Raw genomic sequence first — 22,186 nt, 5'->3', positions numbered from 1 at the left:
GAATGATAAATTCATAGACTGGAATTCCTGTCCTCAAGGTCAAACTGAGCAGACCAGCCATTGAAATTTGCAATGAATTTTGGGCAGGATGACTCCTAAATGTTAGTTGTATTTATTTCGGGGCAAGTGATGTAATGTGCCAAAACTTTTCATTGCACTGTACTTCAAACCTTGTCATAAAGTAATGAAGTCATTTGTGGCTATAATTTCAGCATCTTGGTTAACTTTTGTGTCATTTAAACTCACTTGGGCCATTTAAAGTATAACACTGGAAGCATCCTAAAGGAATCTTTTAAGTCATGGTCTTCCTCCAGATTACACTTCAGTGAATAGCTGCACTGGATCTAAAGAACACAAAAGTGTCCTAATAGTTAATCCTGAGGCACTGGCTTTATGTTTCCTAAATATTCCCTAGCAAATGGCAATCATGGTGATAACATTGATAAATTATGACAGCTGCCTATATCTGAAATGTGAATAGAACCAAGGTAGGGTTTGATCAGTTAAGTAGAAGCAGGAATACAGTCACATAAACAACTGATGTTAAATGGTTTTGATTGACCAACTTCAAAAGACTGTTGTGTATGTCAGTAGTATACTGCCACCAAGACTGTCATTTATTGCACAATGGCAATAACCTATGTCGTCACCTTTAAAGTGTAATATTATGTTAAATATTTGGTATTATAATTTTATAATTTTCATGTTAAAAAACTGCAGGAAATAAAAAGATCATATTCATCTATGTTAATGAAAGCAGATACCCAGAATTTACATACATACTGAGAAAAAAGTATTCAAATCATAAGTGTTTATACATGGCATTAGATTTCTTGAGTTTGTGCAAAAAAAATAGATTATATAAAAGTTAGGTAGAAAAGCCTCTAATATGTGTCTCTCTTATGGATGGTTTAAATTTGTTTTGTCACCCATGAAGTCCATTCATACAACAAATACTTCTATCATTCCCCAATTTGCTCATTTTGAATTGGAGATAATTGTGATCTGTTTTACATGGTTATTGTGGTGAGCAAATGAACTAATATTCATTTCAGTTTCTTGAAATAGTGTCTGGTACCCAGTAAGTGTTAACTAATGGTCATCATCATCATTATATGTAAACCTATGTTGCAACAGAATTGTAAAGTAAATTTCTGTTCTTTTGTCCCAGAAGTTGGAGCACAGTTGAGTGGCCTACATAGATACATGAATACACAGAATTTAGATCCAGATTTGTCAAACAGATTATGTTTAATCCCACTTCTACCAATGGCTTATATCTCATATAAGTTTAGTTGTAGAAATAAGCTAAAATTTCACAGATATTTTTAAAGCATGATAACTATTATTGATACATGTCATAGGAACAAATTATTAATTCGCCAGAGGGCTATCTTCCATATTTGAGCTGGGTACATTTATAGCTCTCAGGATAAAACAGACCATATTCCCTGTGGTTGCTGACAGAAGCATTTGAGTTTAGGCAAGACCCCTAACAATTTCCACTCAATTCCTGCCTTGGTTATAATACTATTTCTTTCTTTCCTTTTTAAAAATGTGATGTATATGTATGAGTGTATTCCTCTATGTACAACTCCTCCCCATACACATGCTGGCACCCACAGAGGCCAAATGAGGGTATTAAAGCCTGTGGTACTAAAGTTACAAATGGTTGTGAGCCACCATTTGCATTCTGAGAATCAAACCTAAGTCAACTGAAAGAGTAGCCCTTAACTTCTGAGGTATCTATCTCTCCATCTCTTGCCAGCATTTCTTTGTACAAAATATATTTCACCAATTTGGTTTTACTATTTCCTTTCCAGCATAAAAACTAAGTATAATAGTTTTACTACCAAGCCTAAGTCCTGTACTTTGTTTACCAGGATGAAGGTTGTGTTTGTCCTCAGACACATCACCCCCTTTCTCCACAGACACTAAAACAAAATAAAAATTCTTTTTAAAAAATCCACTCAAAATTTCTCACTTACCTCCAAAGGCATTCAAAACTGCTGAAGGCTTCTTTCCAGTTAGATTCTATAAATTAATGTGTGACAGGAGAAGACAGAGATAACATTACATTGTTTTCAAATCAATTCTCATATCATTAATGAGATTGTCTCCTAAGGAAAGTCAATGAAAAGCAATGAATTATTCAAACATTAAGTTTAGGTTTCCTTTTCCTCAGAAATACAAGAAGTGTGTGTGTGTGTGTGTGTGTGTGTGTGTGTGTGTTTTCTTTCCTTCAAGACATTGTAATTTATTCTTACCTACCCTGCCAACCATGTCATCTGTTTAAATACTTACTCCTGGGAGCTATATTCTGGGCAATGGGAAAGTCAGGTGTATTTTCTAATCTGGTTAGCGAAAGAGGGAAGCTGAACCAGGCACAGAAATGAGTGACAACTTATTTGAATAAGTAAAAAAAAGTTACTCCTTAGATTCCAAGTCCGCTGACTTTAGAGAATTTTCATCATGCAAATTATCCCATTGGTGAAACAGTGGCATCTTCTATGAAAACTGGTTACTAATTGTTTCATGAATCTCCCATGAGACCAGGCTTTTGTGAATCAAGCTGTGCTTCTTCCTTAAACAGGTTATGATGTAGTCTTGGCCTTCCAAAGAATTTCGTTAGTACAGGAAATTATATGAGCTTCCAGTAAAGATCTAATGCCCTGTGTTTAAAGTCTGGCCCTTGCAAATCAGTTTGCCATCTTAACTAACAGGAAGCAAGAGATTGAAAATCAGAGCTGATGTGCTGCAGGAAAGGTGAACAAATTGTGTCAGGTTCTTCCCAGCCCTGGATTAATTTCTCCTCTAAGACATCAATAAGTTGGTTGTTTATGTTTCTTTTTTCTGTTTGTCACTTCTTCCTTAAGCTGCTTAAGGAGATATCTAGGAAGCGCAGAAGCATCCGTTATGGGAGAGAAGTTGAATTAAAGCCATATATTGCTGCTCACTTTGATGTCCTTCCCACTGAGTTCACCCTGGGGGATGACAAACATTATGGTGGATTTACAAACAAGCAACTCCAAAGTGGACAAGAATATGTTTTCTTTGTGTTAGCAGTGATGGACCATGCAGAGTCTGTAAGTTCATTATAATGACTTCTGTTTCCTACACTTGTCTATTTTCACCACTGTGCATGTTTGCTTGGGGATGTGCCTGTATGTACCCCAAGTATTTCTCACCAACTGTTATTAATGGAAGTGTATTACTGGACTGTCTGTCCTTCCATCATTGCTGAGCATTTGCATTACAAACAAGATGACATTTCAAGTGACAGGAATTTCAGGTTTGAAGTACCAAATTGATAGAGCATAGGTCTGTAACACACAATGTACTGTTCCCTCCACTATCACTAAGATTTCCCTCTAATTTCATTGGAAATTATTTGCTTTAAGAAAAAAATACTGTTGACATGTAACATGATCCAGGAGATGTTAGCCTATGTAGTAGGTTAGGAAGCAAAAGGCCCTGTTATTCAAATAGCATGTTGGAAAACATGGACCAAGGAAGTTATTTAATTTATTTTCCTGTAACTGTGAGTACACAGTGATTATACTCAGATTCAGCAGTGTTTCTATAAAGAGCTGAGTGCAAGCAGCATCTTCAATTATAGAAATGTATAAGTGACTTTATCAGTGAAAAGCCGAGAAAGTTACAGAATAATTCAATGAGAGTGAGAATTCCTAAGGTACTCTAAATAATGGCTTTCCTTGTTTTATGTAATTCATCTTGCTCCTATGTCATTTTATGCTTCTGTGGCTTTCAATGCTTTAAAAATTGAAAAGAAAAGTGGAGAAACAGACTGAAAGGAAGGTAGATGTTTAAACTAGTGGATCACATTAACATTTAATAGAAATATTCCTAACTGTGTCCCTATCAAGGCATAAATCTGGCATGTTTGGCAACTGAGGTGAGTTAGTCTCTTTAGTTAAGAAGTCCACAGTTTATGAAAGATCTGTGTATCAGGTGTTGTCTTGCACATCAGGTATTCTCTTCAAATTACTAGAGGAGGTCTCATGGAAAATTGGACGACAGAGGCAGCCTCATTTACCTTTATGTGTAAATGTCATTTGATGACCTTCCTGGTATTTCAATACATCAAAATGTTCTTTGTATGTAGTTGAAGGTTTTAAAGGGAAATATCAAGGGACTGGTATGTTAGACACTTTTTTTTCCTGTAAAATAAAGTATACAGATACTTAAGAGGAAATTTCATCCTCTTCTAGGAGTGTTTTAGAAGGTATACTTAAAACACTTAGGTAAATCACAGCCAAAACAGCTCACCCAATCCTGCAGACTGATGGTGGTGCCTTTCTTGGGGACTATGGGTTCTGAAGTCTCCTAGATACCCCACTTATGTCTAGATTTCTCCCCATTGATGCATTGTATTTCTCTCTTAGCATCCCACTATCTCATTAATTCTATAATCAATAAATATTTTCAACTTTGTTTTCTTAATTACCCCCCATCTCTAATATGTTTCTTTTGTTTGATGATTTCCTACATGCACCTGAGTATGCTTCAATAAATCTATCTGTATTCCCTCACCGGCATTTTCTTCTCTATTCCCCATGACTTTTTATTCCCAACTTCATGTGTTCTGGTTTTGTTTTACAGGTTTTGGTTTTGGTTTTGGTTTTTTTTAAGTAAGTCCACATGGAGCTAGCAGTATGTGCATGAGTATAGGACCATCTGTTGGAGCACAGGTAGCTCTCATGTTCTGCTTTCCTGAAGAACTCTCCCTCCTACATAGACATCAATTGCCAATAATGCTGCATCTAAGAGTAGGATTTTAATACCCACCCAATACTACCATACTGTTATTTTTGTCTGGTTTGATATTTCATATGTCCTGCTCTGCTGAGTTCTTACAATCTGGAAAGCACTCTTTCCTTGTAGTCACCCACTGCCTTTAACTCTTTCAGTCTTTTCACTCTGTCTTTCATCATAATCTCTGAACCGTGGGCATACAATTGATATAGATGTCTCATGGGGCTGGTAACCATCACTCTATAGTCTCTTGTTCTCTGAATGCTGACCAGGAATGAATCTTTGTGTTATTCACCTCATACTATAAAAAGATGAGGTTTGAGATGCACTAATATATGAGTAAAAACGATGAATCCTTAGCAGTCAACTGAATACTGTGTTCACTTAATTGAGCTAGAGTTGTAAGTTCTCCCCTAGGGCCTAAGGCCTCTCTAGCCACAAGTTCTTGGCCCCAACTGTGTTCTATTATATTTCTTGATATTGATCTCAAAATAAACAATGCTTTATTTATATGTCATGTGTGGTTAGACTAGCATTTTCTTCATAATCAATAGCTGTATCCAGTTTTCAGTAATACGATACTTTTGGAAGATTCATGTCTCTGTGGCTGATTAGTAATAATAACTGTAATCATTCCAATTGTTGTTTGGCACTTTGCAGAAATAAAAAACACTTCTCTGACCTTTATACCTCCCCAATACACAGCTTTTTGCTAATCTTTTGGCTCCTATAAAGAGTACCACAGACTTTTTAAATGATATGTTTAATATTTTTTTAATTATTTCTTCCCACTTAGCAAATTCTACTTTGCAAGAGGCTGGTATTATTTTATGCCTTTTCTTTCTTTTCCTTTTTAACATACATCTCTTTCCTGACTTACGTTAGAAATTCATGTGATCATGGAAGCCTTTTCTTTACATTTCCATTTTTATTGACCATTTTGATTATTATCTCAATGCCATTTGGTAAATAATTTCAAATCAGCTGGTTTGATCACATCTATCAATTTGAGCATAGCCTACAAAATGAAAGGGATCCTATGACAATAATCATTTGAAGAATATGTTTCCTTGACATGTAAGCTCAATGCTTAGTTCTTTATGTAACTTACTATATAATATATATGTAAATCATATTTATCGATCCTTGCTCCAAGACTTCCTATCCCCTCCTCTCTCACTTGCTTTCAAGTCCTAGCTCAGATGTTCCAAAAATATCCCGAATGTTTATCCATTCAATACATAGAAAATCATGAATATCTTTTTAACCTCCATCCTGGGAAGTAAAGAAAATAGAAAACAATAGGAAAATGCAAGTATGAAGTGGCACATTTTCTCTGCTTATCTATTGAGCTTGTACTATATTCAGACTATATTCAGAAAAAAATGGAGATCAAAAACTTAACTGTACTTCCTGATCTTAAACAAGAATATCCATTTTGTAGCATTCTCAATTCTTTGAAAGAAATGAGGATTTTTTTATTGTTGTATTTTATTCAGCCAAAAAAAAAAATGCTGAGAACTTTTAACACATAAACACAAACAGTATACAAACCCCAAACCTTGCAGGAATTTAGTTTCATCTGAGAAAATGAAGTGTTCATACACATCTTTGAAAACAGAATTGTTTGCGTGCCTTCAAACAGGAAATGAATGGCTAAATACAATTGTTATGTTTATATCCAGTGTTTGTGTTTTTGTTTGTTTTGTTTTGTTTTAGGACTGAATTCCACCAGTAAACAAAGCAGTATTTAAGTGGGTCCTTGAAAAGTAGTTGGATTTTTGGAGCTAAATGTTATGGAGCTTGTGAATATGTTAATTAGCAAGGATAGAACATTTATGAAGCAGCAACAAAAGCTCACTGTGATAGAATTATTAACTGTGGTAAGAAGGTTTAAAACAAAAGTGCTAAGGCTCCTTATAACTATAGTGAGATACATGGATTTCATGGAGGGATTTCAAAAAAGAAAGCATCTTAAAGTCTTTGAAGTTGCAAGTAAGGATTATAACTCCAGTAGCAGTTGTAATTATTAAAATGCAGAAACTTTGGGTATGTATAGGAGTGTATTTATGAGGCTCTAATGAACAAATAGTATCTATGAGACCAGCAGTTTAACCGCAGGTCTAACCTGCAGTCTCCATTCACAGTGAAAACTTAAGGAATTGAGTATCAAGACAAAGATGTATCTGGGCAGAAAGGAAGCTCTTCATTTGAACCTGAGTGTTCAGGCAATTGGGAATGACACTCTGCCTTGTTCAAATAGTTTAAACTGGTAGGAAGAAGCCAGTGAAATACAGAATTACAGAAAGCCAGGAAGGGACTTATTAAGTCTTACTCCACAGAGGCAAGTCTGAAAAGATACTTAAAACCTAAGGACTGAAGAAAGACAATTAGATTTAGTAAATGTTATACTAAACATCACAATTAACTGAAAATAGATGAGTAAATGGAAGGCGATACCTAGAACCAGTGGGCATGGATTGAGTTGTGGAGTAAAACAAAGAACTTAGAAAGTTGTAGGATCAAGAAAACGCTTCATTGTGTGTGTGTGTGTGTGTGTGAGCGCGCGTGTGTGTTTGATAAAGGGTTTCTCTGTGTAATGGCCTTAAATATCCTGGAACTCACTGTGTAAAGCAGACTGGTCTTGAAATCAGAGATCCACCTGCCTCTGCCTCCCAAAGTGCTGGGATTAAAGGCATGTTTTACCACACCGTGCAAAATTGTTTCATTTTGAATTGAACAAAATAGAAAGGAATAGGATATTACAGAAACAAACCCTGTTCTTTATTGAGTAACTGTGTTTTGATCCATTTCCTACTGGAAACATGTATATGAACTTTCAATTGGTAGCTGTCATGAATGTAACTAGAAACTACTAAATCCCTTAAGTTCTAATAATTCTGCTTCACCACGCCGTTCCATCAGTTCCATATATCTTGATTTCTAATTGGCGTTCTCTTTTGTAGCTGTATATTTAAATGCCCTAGAAATGTTGCGTTCATAGAAGTGCTGGTACGTTCTTACCTTGCATGAAACAGTGGTGTTTTTTTTTTTTTTTTTTCCCTATGGAAAATTTTGCTAGTGCTGATCTCTGTAACTTCATGACATGAGTTGTTTCATGTCCAAGATCTTGGAACAACTGTGTTTCTGATTTCAGAGTATTGAGGCCTGCTCACTGGAATGTTTACTTAGATTTTAACATTCCAAACTCCCCAAATCTGTAAAATATCCTGTAATCATTCAAAACCTTTTGGATTTTGATTTACTGTTTGGATTGGGAATACTCATAACATCTTTATTTTCACACAGCAATTAATATATTACTACCATGGAAATGAGCATTGATTGTTGTTTAATTCTTTTTACAACATAGTTCATTTCTTTACATTATTTTCCCTCTTCCTTCAACCCTCCATGTACTCCACTTGCTATCAAATTCATGACGTATTATTTAAATTACTAGTGTGTGTGTGTGTGTGTGTGTGTGTGTGTGTATGTTTGTGTTCCTAAACATATAAATACTACCTGCGTTATCAGTATAATGTTACTTCCACATGTATATGTTGTCAGGGAAGATCATTTGGTGTTGGATGACTATTTGCTTTTGGATAACCAAATGGTGAGCTCTTCCCTAGCGAAGACTATTTCACATCTCCCAGCATTCCTTAGTTGCCTTTAATTCTTTGTGTAGAGTAGAAGCCTTATGAGATTGCCCCCTTCTAAATTACCATATCTGTTTGTATTTGTGTTATTAGTCAGCCATATTGGTAGAATTTCATGAGTGTAGCACCCCTGACACTTCTAGTAGACACAATCTCATAGTAAACTTCCTGTTCCTGTGGCTCTTCTGTTCTTTTCATTCTGCCCCTTCTTCCACAGTGACCCTGTGCTTTAGGTGCAGCCATGGTGCTGCATCAATCGGTTGAAACTGATATCCACAACACTGCATTGTTCTCAGTTGTGTTTTCCTACAATGGTCATTCTCTTCTTTTTTGTAAAGAGAAGTTTCATTAGAGGAGGGATGAGAACTGTAATCACCTGTAGATATTAGGATAAATATTTAGAGTGCAGTAAGGATTCTACTGATTTCATAATGCAAGTGCCAACAGATTCTCCTTCCAGATCTGTGACTTCACTAGCTGCAGATAATCGGCTAGGCTTCCCAGTATCAGGTGTGGTTTCTCTCTTCATGAGTGGGCCTGAAGTCCAATTAGAGTGTTGTTGGTTATCACCAAAGCAGGTTTGCTACTACTGTACCCTTAGAGTTACCATGCTATGTTAGTTGTTGTTATGGTTCATAGGCATCATCATACCTGGATAGGACTTCTGTTTCTCTCCCTTAGAAGCTTGTATGGCTCCTTCTGGTACACTGAATACTGGTGTTGACAAAGGAGACTTTCAGGTCAAAACCGGCTCAGGTTCTCTGAATCCTGTGTCTGAAATGCATAGTGTCTTTAGCAAGAGGAACTTACCTTTGACTTCTAGGAGGCAACCAAAGAAACAGCAATATCTTGTTTGGGGGAATCACATGGATAACCCTTACCAATAACTCAGAAGAAGGTGTCTCATGCCTGTTGGCCAGGGAAGGTTTTAAAATAGACTATGATTCTTGATGGGAACATTATCAGCCCAGATTTGATACTTACTTGTTGGTATTTTACACTTCATGAAACTATATATGTAAATGCCATAATTAAGTAACTTTGAAGCCATTTACACCATTCAAAATGATTTTATCGTGTTTCTCTATTTCCAGCATAGTAGAATGTCCTTTCCTCTCATGTTTGCTTCCTTTTTTAAAACCATTCCTCCCCCAATATTTGTTTAACTTGATTTCATCAACCTATTATGAAATACATTAAAACCATAACTTTTCCCTATCTAAGCATTAAAAATACCCTTGAGAAAGGCATTACTTTCTAACTAAAGTGGACTATGTTTATCCTTAGAAGATGTATGCAACCAGCCCATACTCCGACCCTGTTGTGTCAATGGATCTGGATCCACAGCCAATCACAGATGAAGAGGAAGGCTTGATATGGGTCGTAGGTCCTGTGCTTGCTGTGGTCTTTATCATCTGTATTGTGATTGCTATTCTTCTGTATAAAAGGTAAGTCTGCTCTATAGTTTAATTGACTTTGAGGACTATCTTGATTTGGAAGAATAATACAATTTTCTATGATTTTATTGTAAATTTTACATATTTGAAGACAACCCAGTAACTAATATTGGAAAAATATATTGTGGTTATGTCTAAAACAAACTGGCATAACTGAGCTTGTGGTGTCATCTTTTATGGTACAAAATGTACTTTTTCAGCCTCCATATTTTATGATGTATTTTGATGACCAGTTTTCATGATAGCAAGGTATTGGTACATCCCAAACAGCTGATTCTATACAAGCTTAATTTGGTTTGTAGATGATTATTTCTGAAACACACTTTTACACATTTCTATTCATTTTATAAATGTAATGTGTACACGTGCTAAAATGTTTCCCTATTAGCTGTTTTTGAGTGTTTAGCAAACATTGAAGGATTAAGGATTTAAAAAACAAAGAGATAAAGAATTAATTCCCTCTTGGTTTCTCTGCATCTTTTGCCAAATATTCCACTATTAAATTTTCATCAGTGTTCAAGAAAGGGTGATCAGAAAGTACTGTCATCTAATTAAAACAAATTTCTAACCATGGTCCTATATGTCTCAATATTTACCTGATTAGTATTTTGTCATTTCTGCCATTATTCCTTTCTTCTTATGTTCATAACATAAGCTTGTTTTTTTTCTTTATGATCTCTGATTTTCTCTGAAAATTGTGTCTTAGAAGCATCTATTCTATTTATCCATCACAGAGGGAAAGTTGAAATGATAAAAAGACAAAGCATAGTTTATAATCATGATCCATTAAGTTGCCTAATCTATCTTGGAGTTAGGAGATAAATATTCTTAATTATCCTATCAATCCCTATTTATCCTTCCAGGTACTGCCATCACATGATTACTCAAGCTGTAAGGTAGCTGAGAGTGTGTGATCAATGACAGAATCTCCTCTTAGTTGATTGTTTGAATCTCCCTATTTCAGTCTTTATCTTATTGGCATGTATCATAATGGAGGCTGTTAGTTTTTCTCACCTCTCCTCTGTATAAGACATAAAAGTAAAAGATAATTGTGGTCCACAAGCTCCAGTCCAGTCATAGATCCTTTATGACTTAAGGCAAGAGTTGGCACCCATTCCTACAAAGTGAAAGAATGATTCCTACACTGGAATTTGGCCAGAAAGTAAGCACCTATTCACAGGTTCCTTTCTAGCCATTGCCTTGTGGCCTTTCTTAAATTCAAAATGTGCAGAATGCATGCCTTATTTTCAGGTCATGTTTTATTATGATATACCAAGAAATTAGGAAGTAATTCTATTGTGTTTGTAATTTAATCATGTAACCGTATGAAATTAAAAACTATAACCTTGATTTTTTTAACACTATAACTACATTTGCCTTGATTCATCTACATATGCTTGAAAAGAGTGAACTCCTTTATTATTTTTCCTAATCCTGCAAGAGGAAGCATCTTATTTAAAGGTTTCATGACTCTGTTAAAAGACTTGTATTTTCGTGTGTGCACATGTAGCATCGTCTAATGTGATTGTCGGAAAACGCATACATCCTCGAATGCTAAGTATATTTAGCTAACCATCTGAAGGCCAGGGAGCATTTCTATTTCAGAAATGCTTGCTTCAGCACTAAAAAAACGTTCCTGACTTGAAATTTAAGTAGACCCAACAATGTCCTTCTTGATTATCATGAGGCAGTTCAAGTGGAAATCTGTACTCAGTGAATGGTGTCTTTTATAGCTTGGATTCTGAACATTGGTGCCTTTCGGGTTATATAGATATCATTGATAATAATTCAAAATTGAAAGTATCATTATTGACATTACTATAATTAAGAAAATATTAATATTTTACTTCCTTAAGGAAATGATATTGAGAGATATTAATGGCATAAAAAAGAATTAGGTAACATTGACTTGACAATTGTCTTTCCCAGTATACCTTCTCACAGGATGACTGATTGTGTAAAATAGCCAGTAGCTTTGGATGCCTTGCCATATTAATAAGTGGATTCTACCCTGCAACTTGAGGCTTTGAGGCTTTTCTTAATATTGATGTAGGAATGTGACACGACTTTACATCACTTTGTTAATTTGACTTTTCCTTTATTCTGATAATTTTTATATCTATAATACATTGATAACCAGTGATAAAACTATTACTGAAGTGTTGTAAGAATATTAAACTGCAATTGGTAGATTCATAGTGTTACAAATATTACTTATTATGATTTTTTGTAAAGATTTTTATAATTTATTTATCCAATGACTCAGCAACATAAATTTAGAAATAAGATACTAAAAAGGCGTAGAAAGACAATGGGTTATAAATCAGCCACCCTGTGGTCAAGGTCAGCTTCTATGGCTGAAGGGCTAGAAAGTCTTGTCACCACTTCAAACTTCATCATTTACAAAGAAAATAAATGAACTACACAAGTGAGCTTTTTAATAATACTATTCCATAATCTGGGAACATAAGAAAGGTAATAGGATTGGTGTTATGTTGTTTCTACTTTATATGTATATGTGTGTATCTAATTGTGATGTATAAACCCAGCTTATCATTATCCATCCACCACTGACATTTAAAATTCACCACTCATTTCTTCCACATTCATCTACTCTGCACATGCTACATATGTAACACTCATTAATTAGTTTTAATACAACCTGAAAATTATTTTTAAAGAAAGTAAACATTTTAAAATAAAATATTAACTTTAATTTATGGGAAAAAATTCAAGGTGGATGATAGTGTCTTTTTCTATGCCATGGTATGGGAAAGAATGTACAGAATATGAAACTAGAAAAATCCAAGGTATACTCTAAGCAGGAATAACATCCTTGGACATGGTAACTTAGTCACTGAAGAGAGAAATTTCTGTCCTTATCCTCAGTTACTTGTCTGTAAATTGTGAGGTAGATGAGACAAAACCTCTCCCAGCTGTTTCTGGAGTCTCGGGTTTGCACATCAACTTACTTAATTTCTAATTTATCATCAGGCGTATCATTGCAGCCATTTTACCTTGTGAAGAATTCTAAGAACATACCTAGCTTAGAGTCAGTGCTGCCTCCTGGTACCTACCAGGCTTCTCTGACTGGAGACCCAGTCCTCACTCCTTGCCACTCCTCGTACCTTGATCACTCTTCTCATCTTTTAGGTCTGAGATCTTTCCTCTCCTCCCTCTATTCGGGCTATCCTGAAATGACCCATCCTATATCCTAGAAGTTCTAGCTATTGAGCCTGTGGCGTCTCTATAATTGCCCATTATCTCAACTCTTGTTTCTCATTGCCTCGCAAGTGCCCAGAACAGAGCTATATTGGATACATGATCTTGTATGTATCCAATAGTATTAAATTTAGTTTCCTCCAACTGTTTATTAAGTCATTTCCTATTAATTTCATCTTGGCCTATGATATAAATTTACCTTGTTTTCAAGCCTTCTAATATAGATATTTTAACAAATATAAGTGTATGTATAGTCTAAACCAAGCAATCCCTTAGATGTGTTATTTTAGTTAACTCTCCATTTTTTTTATATAAATGTCCAAGCAGCCTTTCTCTTCCACATAGAGAAGATTCCCTACTCCCCAGTTTCTGATAAACTAATTGATTAAGTGTAAATCACTTTACACTTAAGCCCAGAAAGAACTAATAAAATAAATGTTATATCATTGTCATCCTTCACTGTGTGTGTGTTTATAGAGATAAATGTGAACTTTTGTTTTTATTTCTTTGACCAATGAACTGCATTGTCTACAGTACTTGTGTCTATGACACAAAAAGCACTTTAACCATTGTCTCCAAGTGAATACTGTTCAGATTAATTCTTTCTGGAAAAAGCTGTAGTCCCTGGGGAACAGCTTCATATTGAAACAGTCAATGTGTCATTACAGGTAGAAGCACCTATGTGTGATTGTTGGGTGTGTTTACAGAAAGTAGCACCCCAAGAGCAAATGTCTGTCTTTTCAATGGCTAGTAATAAAATGCTTCTGTAATTTTTCTGAGCTAAACAGAAGGGTCATGCACTTTGGATTTATAATCACAAGTATTGTACCTTCCAATACTAAAATTGTCTTTAACCTTTTATTATAAAAATTTTATGATTGTCTTACTTGTCAAGAAGTGTTGGAAAAAATATTCCTGAAACTTTATTTCATTGTGGTGTAAAATTCCAATGTTCAAAGTTTTACTTAGTGCCATACAACTTGCAGAATTTCATATTATTAAAGAATGACATATTTTTTAGCTGAAGGCTTTATATTTATGAAATTCTGTTGTATTTTCATTAAGAACACTAGCTGTTTTCCTGAGTTAGATCTTAAAAATTGAATTTCATGGTCATCATATGCTTGCTGTATTAGTTTTAGCAGCATTTTTTCTAAGTAGTAAGAGAATGTACCAGCGAAACCACACATTCTTTATTCAGTGGTATAGTCTCATGGCCTCCATTTACTTCATGGCCTGGAAACATTTTGATGCACTATCGTTTGCTAATATGTATGAGCTATGTGTCTCTGCTTAGGAGCACTACTTTTAAAAACTTGGTTGTCATGGTTACTCTTGTTACCATTGGCCAACTAACATTAAGCCTTTCTTTTTTTTTTTTTTTTTTTTTCTTTTCTTTTTTTCCTTTCTTATTTATTTATTTTGTGCTGCATTAAATGGAGCAGTAAACCTGACAGGTGAGGAGTAGAGACCAAACCCCTTCCATGCTCAGTAAGAAAAAACTAAGATACAGACACACTTGAAGTATTGATGAGGTGAGGGTGGGGGCCAGCATAAAAGACCCTACCTAGCAAGTGGAAGCTGGACAGAGCCTACATGCAGGTGAAAATTTGGATATTAAAATGATGATGAGGGAAATATTATGCCTTTATGAAAAGAAAACAATGTATTTCATTAGAACCAAATTTAGAAAGCAGAAAAGCCAGTCTCTTGAGTTTTGTGTTAAGGAGTAAATGAGTATATGTGTGTTAATGTGTCTGCAGGTTGGAAATGTGAGTTGTCCTGTAGACCTTTTGTTTCATTTGTTTGTACTCCCTAGAGAACACTCTTACCAAACTCAAAATTATTCCTGTGTTACCCAGGCCTGATTTGCAATAACGGTCTTAATAATAGCTAAAATATACTTAATGACGATTCCAGACTGCTTTCTACTTTTGAAAATACATGCATATTTATTCATATAAACGCTTGATTAAAATTCAAGTAAAAGAAAGATCTCAGAGGTCATCTACCAGCACTTACATTCAGTGGCCTTTAGAGTGTGGTTCCTGGGCCAGCCAGCACTGGAATCATTATTCCTTGAGAACTTTCCAGAAACAGAAATTCTTCATTCTCACCTGAGACAATTAAAGTCACCAACTTTGACACAGAAGCCTATGTTTTAAAGTGCCTTCACGGCCGATTTTTGTATACACTGCTGACACCGCTGTCTCTAAAATTGCCCTATATTGCCCACCAGGCAACAGTGAAATGATAGAACTGTTAAGCCTCCAGGATAGGGTCTCTCTTAGTGAATATCACAAGTTGCTTTTAATCCTACAGAAAAGTACAAACTATTTTCTTTCAGTCAAAACAAATAGAACTTAGAAACTGTTTCTTGTTCTCAGGTTCATTGTAACTATGCAGGCAGGCACTTTTAAAGTTTATAATCCCTTCTCATTGTACTCACATTAGAGTTTGGCTGAAAGTTAAAACATCATCTTCTCTTTCATCAGTGAAGGAACTGGAAAGACGGCCCCTAGCTGACATGCAGTCAGAGAGATTTGAGAACATAATTAGGGACATTGAAACAGTGAAGTATGAACCATTTTTTTTTAAATATTAGGAATAGAGTTTTCATAAAGAGGTTGTATTCAAAACCTGCTTCCAAATCATGAATACAATCTTCTAAACAAACTCAATTTGCTCTGAAGTCCTTCCTCAATGGGAGCTATGTAAAAGGAAAATAGTAGTTTTGATCATTGTGGAATGTCACAAGTTCTTTAGTCTCTTATTAACTGTACAGTTTTTCTATATGGTACATACTTGTTATTTTAAACTGAAATTAAAATTGGATAACTTTAATAGTAAAACTATAATAGGAAAAATTGGAATGTCGAATGTCTCTGGCCACTTTTATAGTTTTCTAATTGAAAATGAAATGATGAAATCTTAAAACATTCATCCAGAAAATGCTATGGCTCATATTCATGCTAGGACTGGTATAAGGTATTCCATTCTCTTCATATTTTATAATACTAAATATTTAAAAATAATTAAACTACTTAGAATGGTCACTGATCATAACCAATTCTTTTCCTTCTTGTGCTTCTTAGACAAGATTTGTGTGTTTGAAAAACTCCAATTCTAGTAAATATGTTTCTACTAGTAGTAAGGTTGTAGGCAGCCACAACTATGCCTTTGGTTTTCATTAAACAAGGCTAAGAGAGTCTTTGATCTTGGTAGTTGTTGAATTTAAGCATACAGAAAAAAAGAAAAATTAGCTATTACATATCCAGAAGCCCCTTTCAGTTTATCATGAACTGTAATTATATGGAATATGTGATTCATAACTTTAATCCCTTATTATGATCTTTCTGAGGCTCCTGTCCTGACAACTGGTGTAATTTCCAGCTTTACTACTACAAAAAGAAAAAAAAAAACTGGTTGAATTTCATTATAGAATGTTCCTTCAGCATAGCCAGTGTCACTCAGCCTGGCCTCTGGGAAAAAGAAGATAAGGAGGCTGTTTGATAATTCTTTCAAGAGTGAGACAGTTTCCTTGCCCAGATATTTCTAATTCTGCTTCCCATGACCTTGAATAAATAGTCATATAGTCACTTTGGAAAGGAAGAATGATTCAGGTTTTAGTCATTGGGTCTGGCACATCAGTAAAGAAGTGTACCTGTGCCTACTTACCCACAAAGGCACAAGCCTGAGAAAAACCCTGGTATGTGACATGAATGGACCACTCTGAGTATTCCCTGAGACTGATTGGCTAGCTGAACTCCTTGTCATTCATTAAGAAATGCTGCATCTTCAGTGATAAAATGAGTATCTCAGTGTTGTGAGACTGAAACCCATTGCATGATTGCTACTCCAAAAGTGATCATTCTGTCCTTCTTTTCCTATCATCTTTCTCATTGCTCTTTCTAATCCTCCACCTCTTCTTTTCATTTTAATTTTATATTACCTGTAACTAGAGGTGCCAGTACTTCAGGCACAATTCAGAATCATCACTTTCCTTAGATTGACATTGTGGCTTGGCTTGGCAGTACATTCTATACTAAGGCTCTCCCTGACAACTTTAGGTAGGGAAATGTAGTCCTGAGATAGATTAATCCAGGGTACTTAGAGGACAATGTGCATAATTGGACCCACCCAAGAAAATGCATTATATCAAGGATATGTCACCAAATCATTGCACTTGAGTAAGTCAACTGTACATCCTCTCTGTGCCAGTCTTCTTTTCATCCCCTCGTTATTTCTATTATGTATAGATGGATGAGCAATAATGAAAAAAAAAATTTGGTTAACTTGCAAAGCATTGAATGCGAGAAAAAGACAAGAACAGTGCTTGCCAGTCATCTATTCCACAGTCACATGAAAAGTATATAGGATAACCTGAAGACATTGAAGCACATGTTTCCCAAAACAAGAATTCTTGCTTTGCACAGGGATGAAATACCACAACTCTGACTATAGTATGGAGACTGCTAGTATAAATATTTTGTAAAGGGCAATCTGAAAAATGCTTCCATTTGCTACATGGGGTTTTCATCTAACTCTCTAAAAGAAATTATTTGGTTTGGATGAAAATGCATGAATAAATCCCAACATTTATTTGAAAATTTGTTTATTTTTTGGAAGCTTAATAGAGTATATCTAATTAAGTCGTCATTAAAACAAGGAGAAGGTGAATTATGTGAAAAATCACACTTATAGAAAAACCTGTTCAGGTGTCTTGAATAATCATCAAGGGAGTTGGCAATTGTGTGAAATAAAATTAAGTTTTTTCTTGCCTTTCTGTGAATGACTGTCATTAACAAAATTAAATTTCATTACATAATACCTCTATACACACCCAGTACTATCATTTTTCCTTCCATGTTGAGAAAGAAAGGGAATCCTTATCTTTTGTAGTCCCAACTCTCCCTCTAGGTATTAGAATAACTTAATATTTTAGAAATATATTTACTGTGCTTACCTCCAATAGAGCTGTATTTTGTAGCCCCCAGTTATATATTCTTTCAAAAGATAAAGGGGCAGGTGTAGAAATAGTTTGAGTTGTTTGCTTTAAGGCCAGGCAGTTTTCCCATGTTAGCTTTGTCTACTAGAGGCATACAGCCCTATTCACCACAAACAGCACTAGCAGACAAGAGGGTTTCGAAGCAAGGATCTGGGTACATCTAACAGCGCCCCATGCAAACCCAAAAATTGGCAATCTGAATTATTTAGCCCCCAAACTGAAGAGAGATTTGTGATTACTTACATTAATGGGACACGAGCACCTGAACAAGGTCACAGAGCGTTTTAATCATATAGCTGTGTAAGAACTTTCAAACCAAAGTGTTGGGGGAACAATGATGGAAGGATTAGTTGGTTGCTTAGTCCTTTGGCTGTTTTCCTCATCTTAAATCTTAAATCTTAATTTTCCCCCTGTAGGAAGAGGGCAGAGTCGGAATCCAGAAAGAGCAGCTTACCAAACAATAAGGAGGTGCCTTCACATCACCCAACAGACCCAGTAGAGCTGAGGCGCCTTAACTTTCAAACACCAGGTAAGTGACTCACCCCATCTGTCACAAGATGCCATAGTCTTATTGGCATTGTCTTGAGAAATGATACATAACTTAGTTTTGAACCATTTTGTCCATCCCGATCTTTTATTTTAATATTGCTGAAGTCCACTTATGTATACAATAGAGAGGAATTCAAGCACTTTGTGAAATCTGAAATGGGACAGAGAAGAGAAAGATGTATCATTTGTCCTCAGCCTTTAGAAAAGTATCTATCATTTTAATGAGAATGACATGGTTTATTTATGTTCAGTGATATCAGTCTGCTTTCTCATCTTATGAAGTAAATGCATGAGTAAATAGATGAAGATGGCAATTGTTCTTCTCATTGGCATATTTATTTCATACTTAAGAATGTAGGAAATAACGAGAGGAAGAAAAGGAAAATAGGGGATACTGATAGAGAGGAGAAAGAGAAGGATGGATCGAATGAGTGAACAATTTTCATTTCTTTTAAAAATTCAATTATACTAAATTTCACTGACCAATCCTTATATCAGCCTGTAGAGACATTTTTAAAAAATTAAGATATGAAATGAATATGTTTTCTTAAAATAAAAAAAAATATTAAGTGCTTCAACAGAGAAAAAATACTATTCTGCTGAGGGAGACTTTTACAGGACTATTACTTTAAGGCTGGATCTACCTTGCCTTTTTCTGACCAAACTGTTTATGTCAAGGGAATAGCACATATCAAATGACAGAGAGAACTAAGACACCACACTGAGCAGTCCTAAGCATCTTCCCATAGTGAGCAAGGCAAAGCATTCTCTAAAGAGTCTTTGGTATTAATATTTGGTTGTTGTAATATACCACACAATTCTGGCAGATGCCTTTTGTTTCTAATTAATGCCTGAATTCTCTAACTCCAAATGTGATACACTGCGGGTTTTAAACTGTACATTCTCGTTGGCTTACCATGTTTAGCATAATTTTTTGCATATAGTTGAACACAGTAACTACTAAATTCAAATGAAAGAGCTGTTCCACATTTTCAAGGTGCCTATACAATCATTGCAAATGTTGAGTTGTTCAAAATTTTGATTTAAATGAGGTTAGGCTTCTTTAAATTTGCCTTTCTGAAGGCAAGCATATGCCTTCATAAGCATAAATGGCAGAGCAAATATTTATAAAACCAAAAGTCTGCTGCATACAACTTTACATAACTGATAAATCTAGTCTGTGAACTTGTCCATGATGGGTGAACACATCTGAGTTGTCTTCTAGGGTCATTGCAGTCCTCTGCATGCATGATGTTGAGTCTCTCCCATGGTGCTCTTTAAAAGTAATTTGATATAAAATAAATTCTTATAATAACTCTACTTTGCTTCATTTTAAAATTGAAGTATACTGACTGCTTTTAATAATTGGCCCAGCAATTCATGTGTTTTCTCTGTTACCTAACTCAATCCATAGAGGACCCCCAAAGACAAAATCTACCCTACATCACATTGCATATCCCTAGAAATCCACTGAGGAAACAAATTGCTCTCTGATGCTACTGTTCACTGCCTATGTGTGAAGTGTGACCTGTGCTGAAAGCAACTATGTCCTTAGAGCAGACATGGCATCATAGTACAGTATTGAATTAAGTGGTCAGACATCAAAAGAAAAGCACATGTGGGTGCCACATCTCTATTTCTATAGCCCGGCAGCAGTCCAGAGACACTTGTCAAGAATGGCTAACAAATACAGGGGATGATGAACAAGAAAATAGCAATGTCTCTTCCAAAAGATCCCATCTTTATGTGTCTTTAGTTAATGTGGATGCTTTTTTAGAACGTGACCAACCTAAACTTTCTCTTAAGAATGCATTTTCTTAGTGCATGTGGGAATGTTAGATTCACTTATGGAGAAAGTGGGCTAAATTCAAACTGTCATGAGTTGCAGCTGAAGTATTATTGCTGTATTATTTACAGAAGTAAAAGTAGAGATTAAAGTGTACAATAAGGTGTCTTTTACATGGAGTTACCTTTGTGGCATAAAGTGCCATAAAGTAGGAAAACATAATGAAAAAGAAGAAAGGAAATGTAGTAAAGAAAAGAGTTTGTCCTGACCCAGCCAGCACAGCCTGTCATTCAGGAAACTTGTCTTATGCTTTCTTTAGCTTAGAGGGAAAATCCACTTAAGCTTGATTCCTGTCTGTATAAGATAGGTTGATGTCCTAAATAATTGGCCATTTACAAATGAAACAGACTGGTGTTAGTGGCAAATACATAGAGATATGCCCATTTTCTTCAGCCCGTATGGATTTCCACCAGTGACTGTGAAATGCCTTAAAAACATGTCATAGGGTGAGAGCAGAAGGTGGGGCTGTAAACAGAGTAAGTGTCTGTAATTTTCCTCCTATATTATTCAAGAATCAGTGATTTTTCTCAGGTGATAAACTGAACTGACCCTTGATTAGACTTTGCTGGTTCTATGATTCTACTTTTTATTTTAAATTTTATACATTTATATATTTCATGTGAAATATGTTACATGCATCATACCTATTAATTTGCAATTATTTGTTCCCAAGAAATATTAACAGTTGAGGATATTTGTTAATGACATGCATAAGTGGGAATATATAACCCATGTCTTCACTCCTAAAAAATATGACATTCAGTGAAATAAGAAAACTGTGATCTATATACCAAGAACCTACCCCAGAACCCAGGAGAGCAGGTGATGCCACATATGACAGGCTGTTAGGAATGATAAAGTAGCAAGCATACATTACCATGTGACACTCCATCAGCTGTGCAGGATAGAGGAAAGTTCATTGTATAACCCTCTTATTCTATTTAAGTTTCTTTTAAAACAAATTTGTGAGACATTTTGTTTATTCTCATTAAAAAGTCTACAACTGAGAAGTCAGATTTTTTTTTAAATTTTGATGGATGGTCTAGTTGTCACATGACAGTATTCTGACAGTTTAGCAGTACCACCGACACATTTTGATCATAAGGAAATCAGAATTCTGTCCACTGTTGCATTGCTGAGGCAAAATTTTTTGTTAGCATACTTGTAAAATTTTGGGCAAGAATCTAGTCCTGATGTTAAAGCCATACTTGAGCATCTGAAAAAGCCATGAGGACACAGGTTTGTTAATATTATCCACAACTATGTATTTCTTGATTAAAGTTCAAAGTGCATTATATAGACAGGATGCATTTGACAGAACCTAGGCTACTTAATCCATTAAGATAATTACATCTTACATCAGTAGGTCCTTAGTTATTTGTGTACTGGGCTAGATAGCATTGTTATGGGATGGGCAGTTAGACATCTTTCTAACCCTAGCAGTAACTTTTTAGATTTAAGTGAAATCTTGGTAGAGGTATGTTACTCTCCTGCCCTCAGCAGAATAAGTTGGGGAGAATGAGTGAAAGAGAGAAGAAAGGCAGTATAGGAATACATTAAAATTATCAACTCCTAGTCAAATATTTTTAGACAACTTTTACAAATGTTTATGTTCTGTGAAAAGGGGGAAAGGATTAAATTATACAAGAAACTTTCAGAAGAAACC

General features: G+C 35.3%; 1 protein-coding gene across 35 annotated transcripts in view; it reads left to right on the top strand.

The window, feature by feature from the left end:
- Positions 1–22,186, top strand: part of Ptprd (protein tyrosine phosphatase receptor type D) — a 462,643-nt gene that overhangs the window by 341,044 nt on the left and 99,413 nt on the right. For 18 of the 35 annotated variants that reach the window (XM_051188084.1, XM_051188083.1, XM_051188077.1 and 15 more), the window contains 4 exons: positions 2,877–3,086; positions 9,726–9,886; positions 14,560–14,574; positions 18,542–18,654. In XM_051188084.1, coding sequence (XP_051044041.1) covers positions 2,877–3,086; positions 9,726–9,886; positions 14,560–14,574; positions 18,542–18,654 — 499 coding nt within the window. The remainder of the gene's footprint in view (positions 1–2,876; positions 3,087–9,725; positions 9,887–14,559; positions 14,575–18,541; positions 18,655–22,186) is intronic. The other 17 variants (XM_051188096.1, XM_051188095.1, XM_051188089.1 and 14 more) reach the window with 3 other exon arrangements.

The sequence above is a fragment of the Phodopus roborovskii genome, unplaced genomic scaffold, assembly GCF_943737965.1.
Source record: "Phodopus roborovskii unplaced genomic scaffold, PHOROB, whole genome shotgun sequence".
Classification (NCBI taxonomy): domain Eukaryota; kingdom Metazoa; phylum Chordata; class Mammalia; order Rodentia; family Cricetidae; genus Phodopus; species Phodopus roborovskii.
Note: the sequence above shows the minus strand (reverse complement) of the source record. Positions and strands in the feature narration are given on the sequence as shown.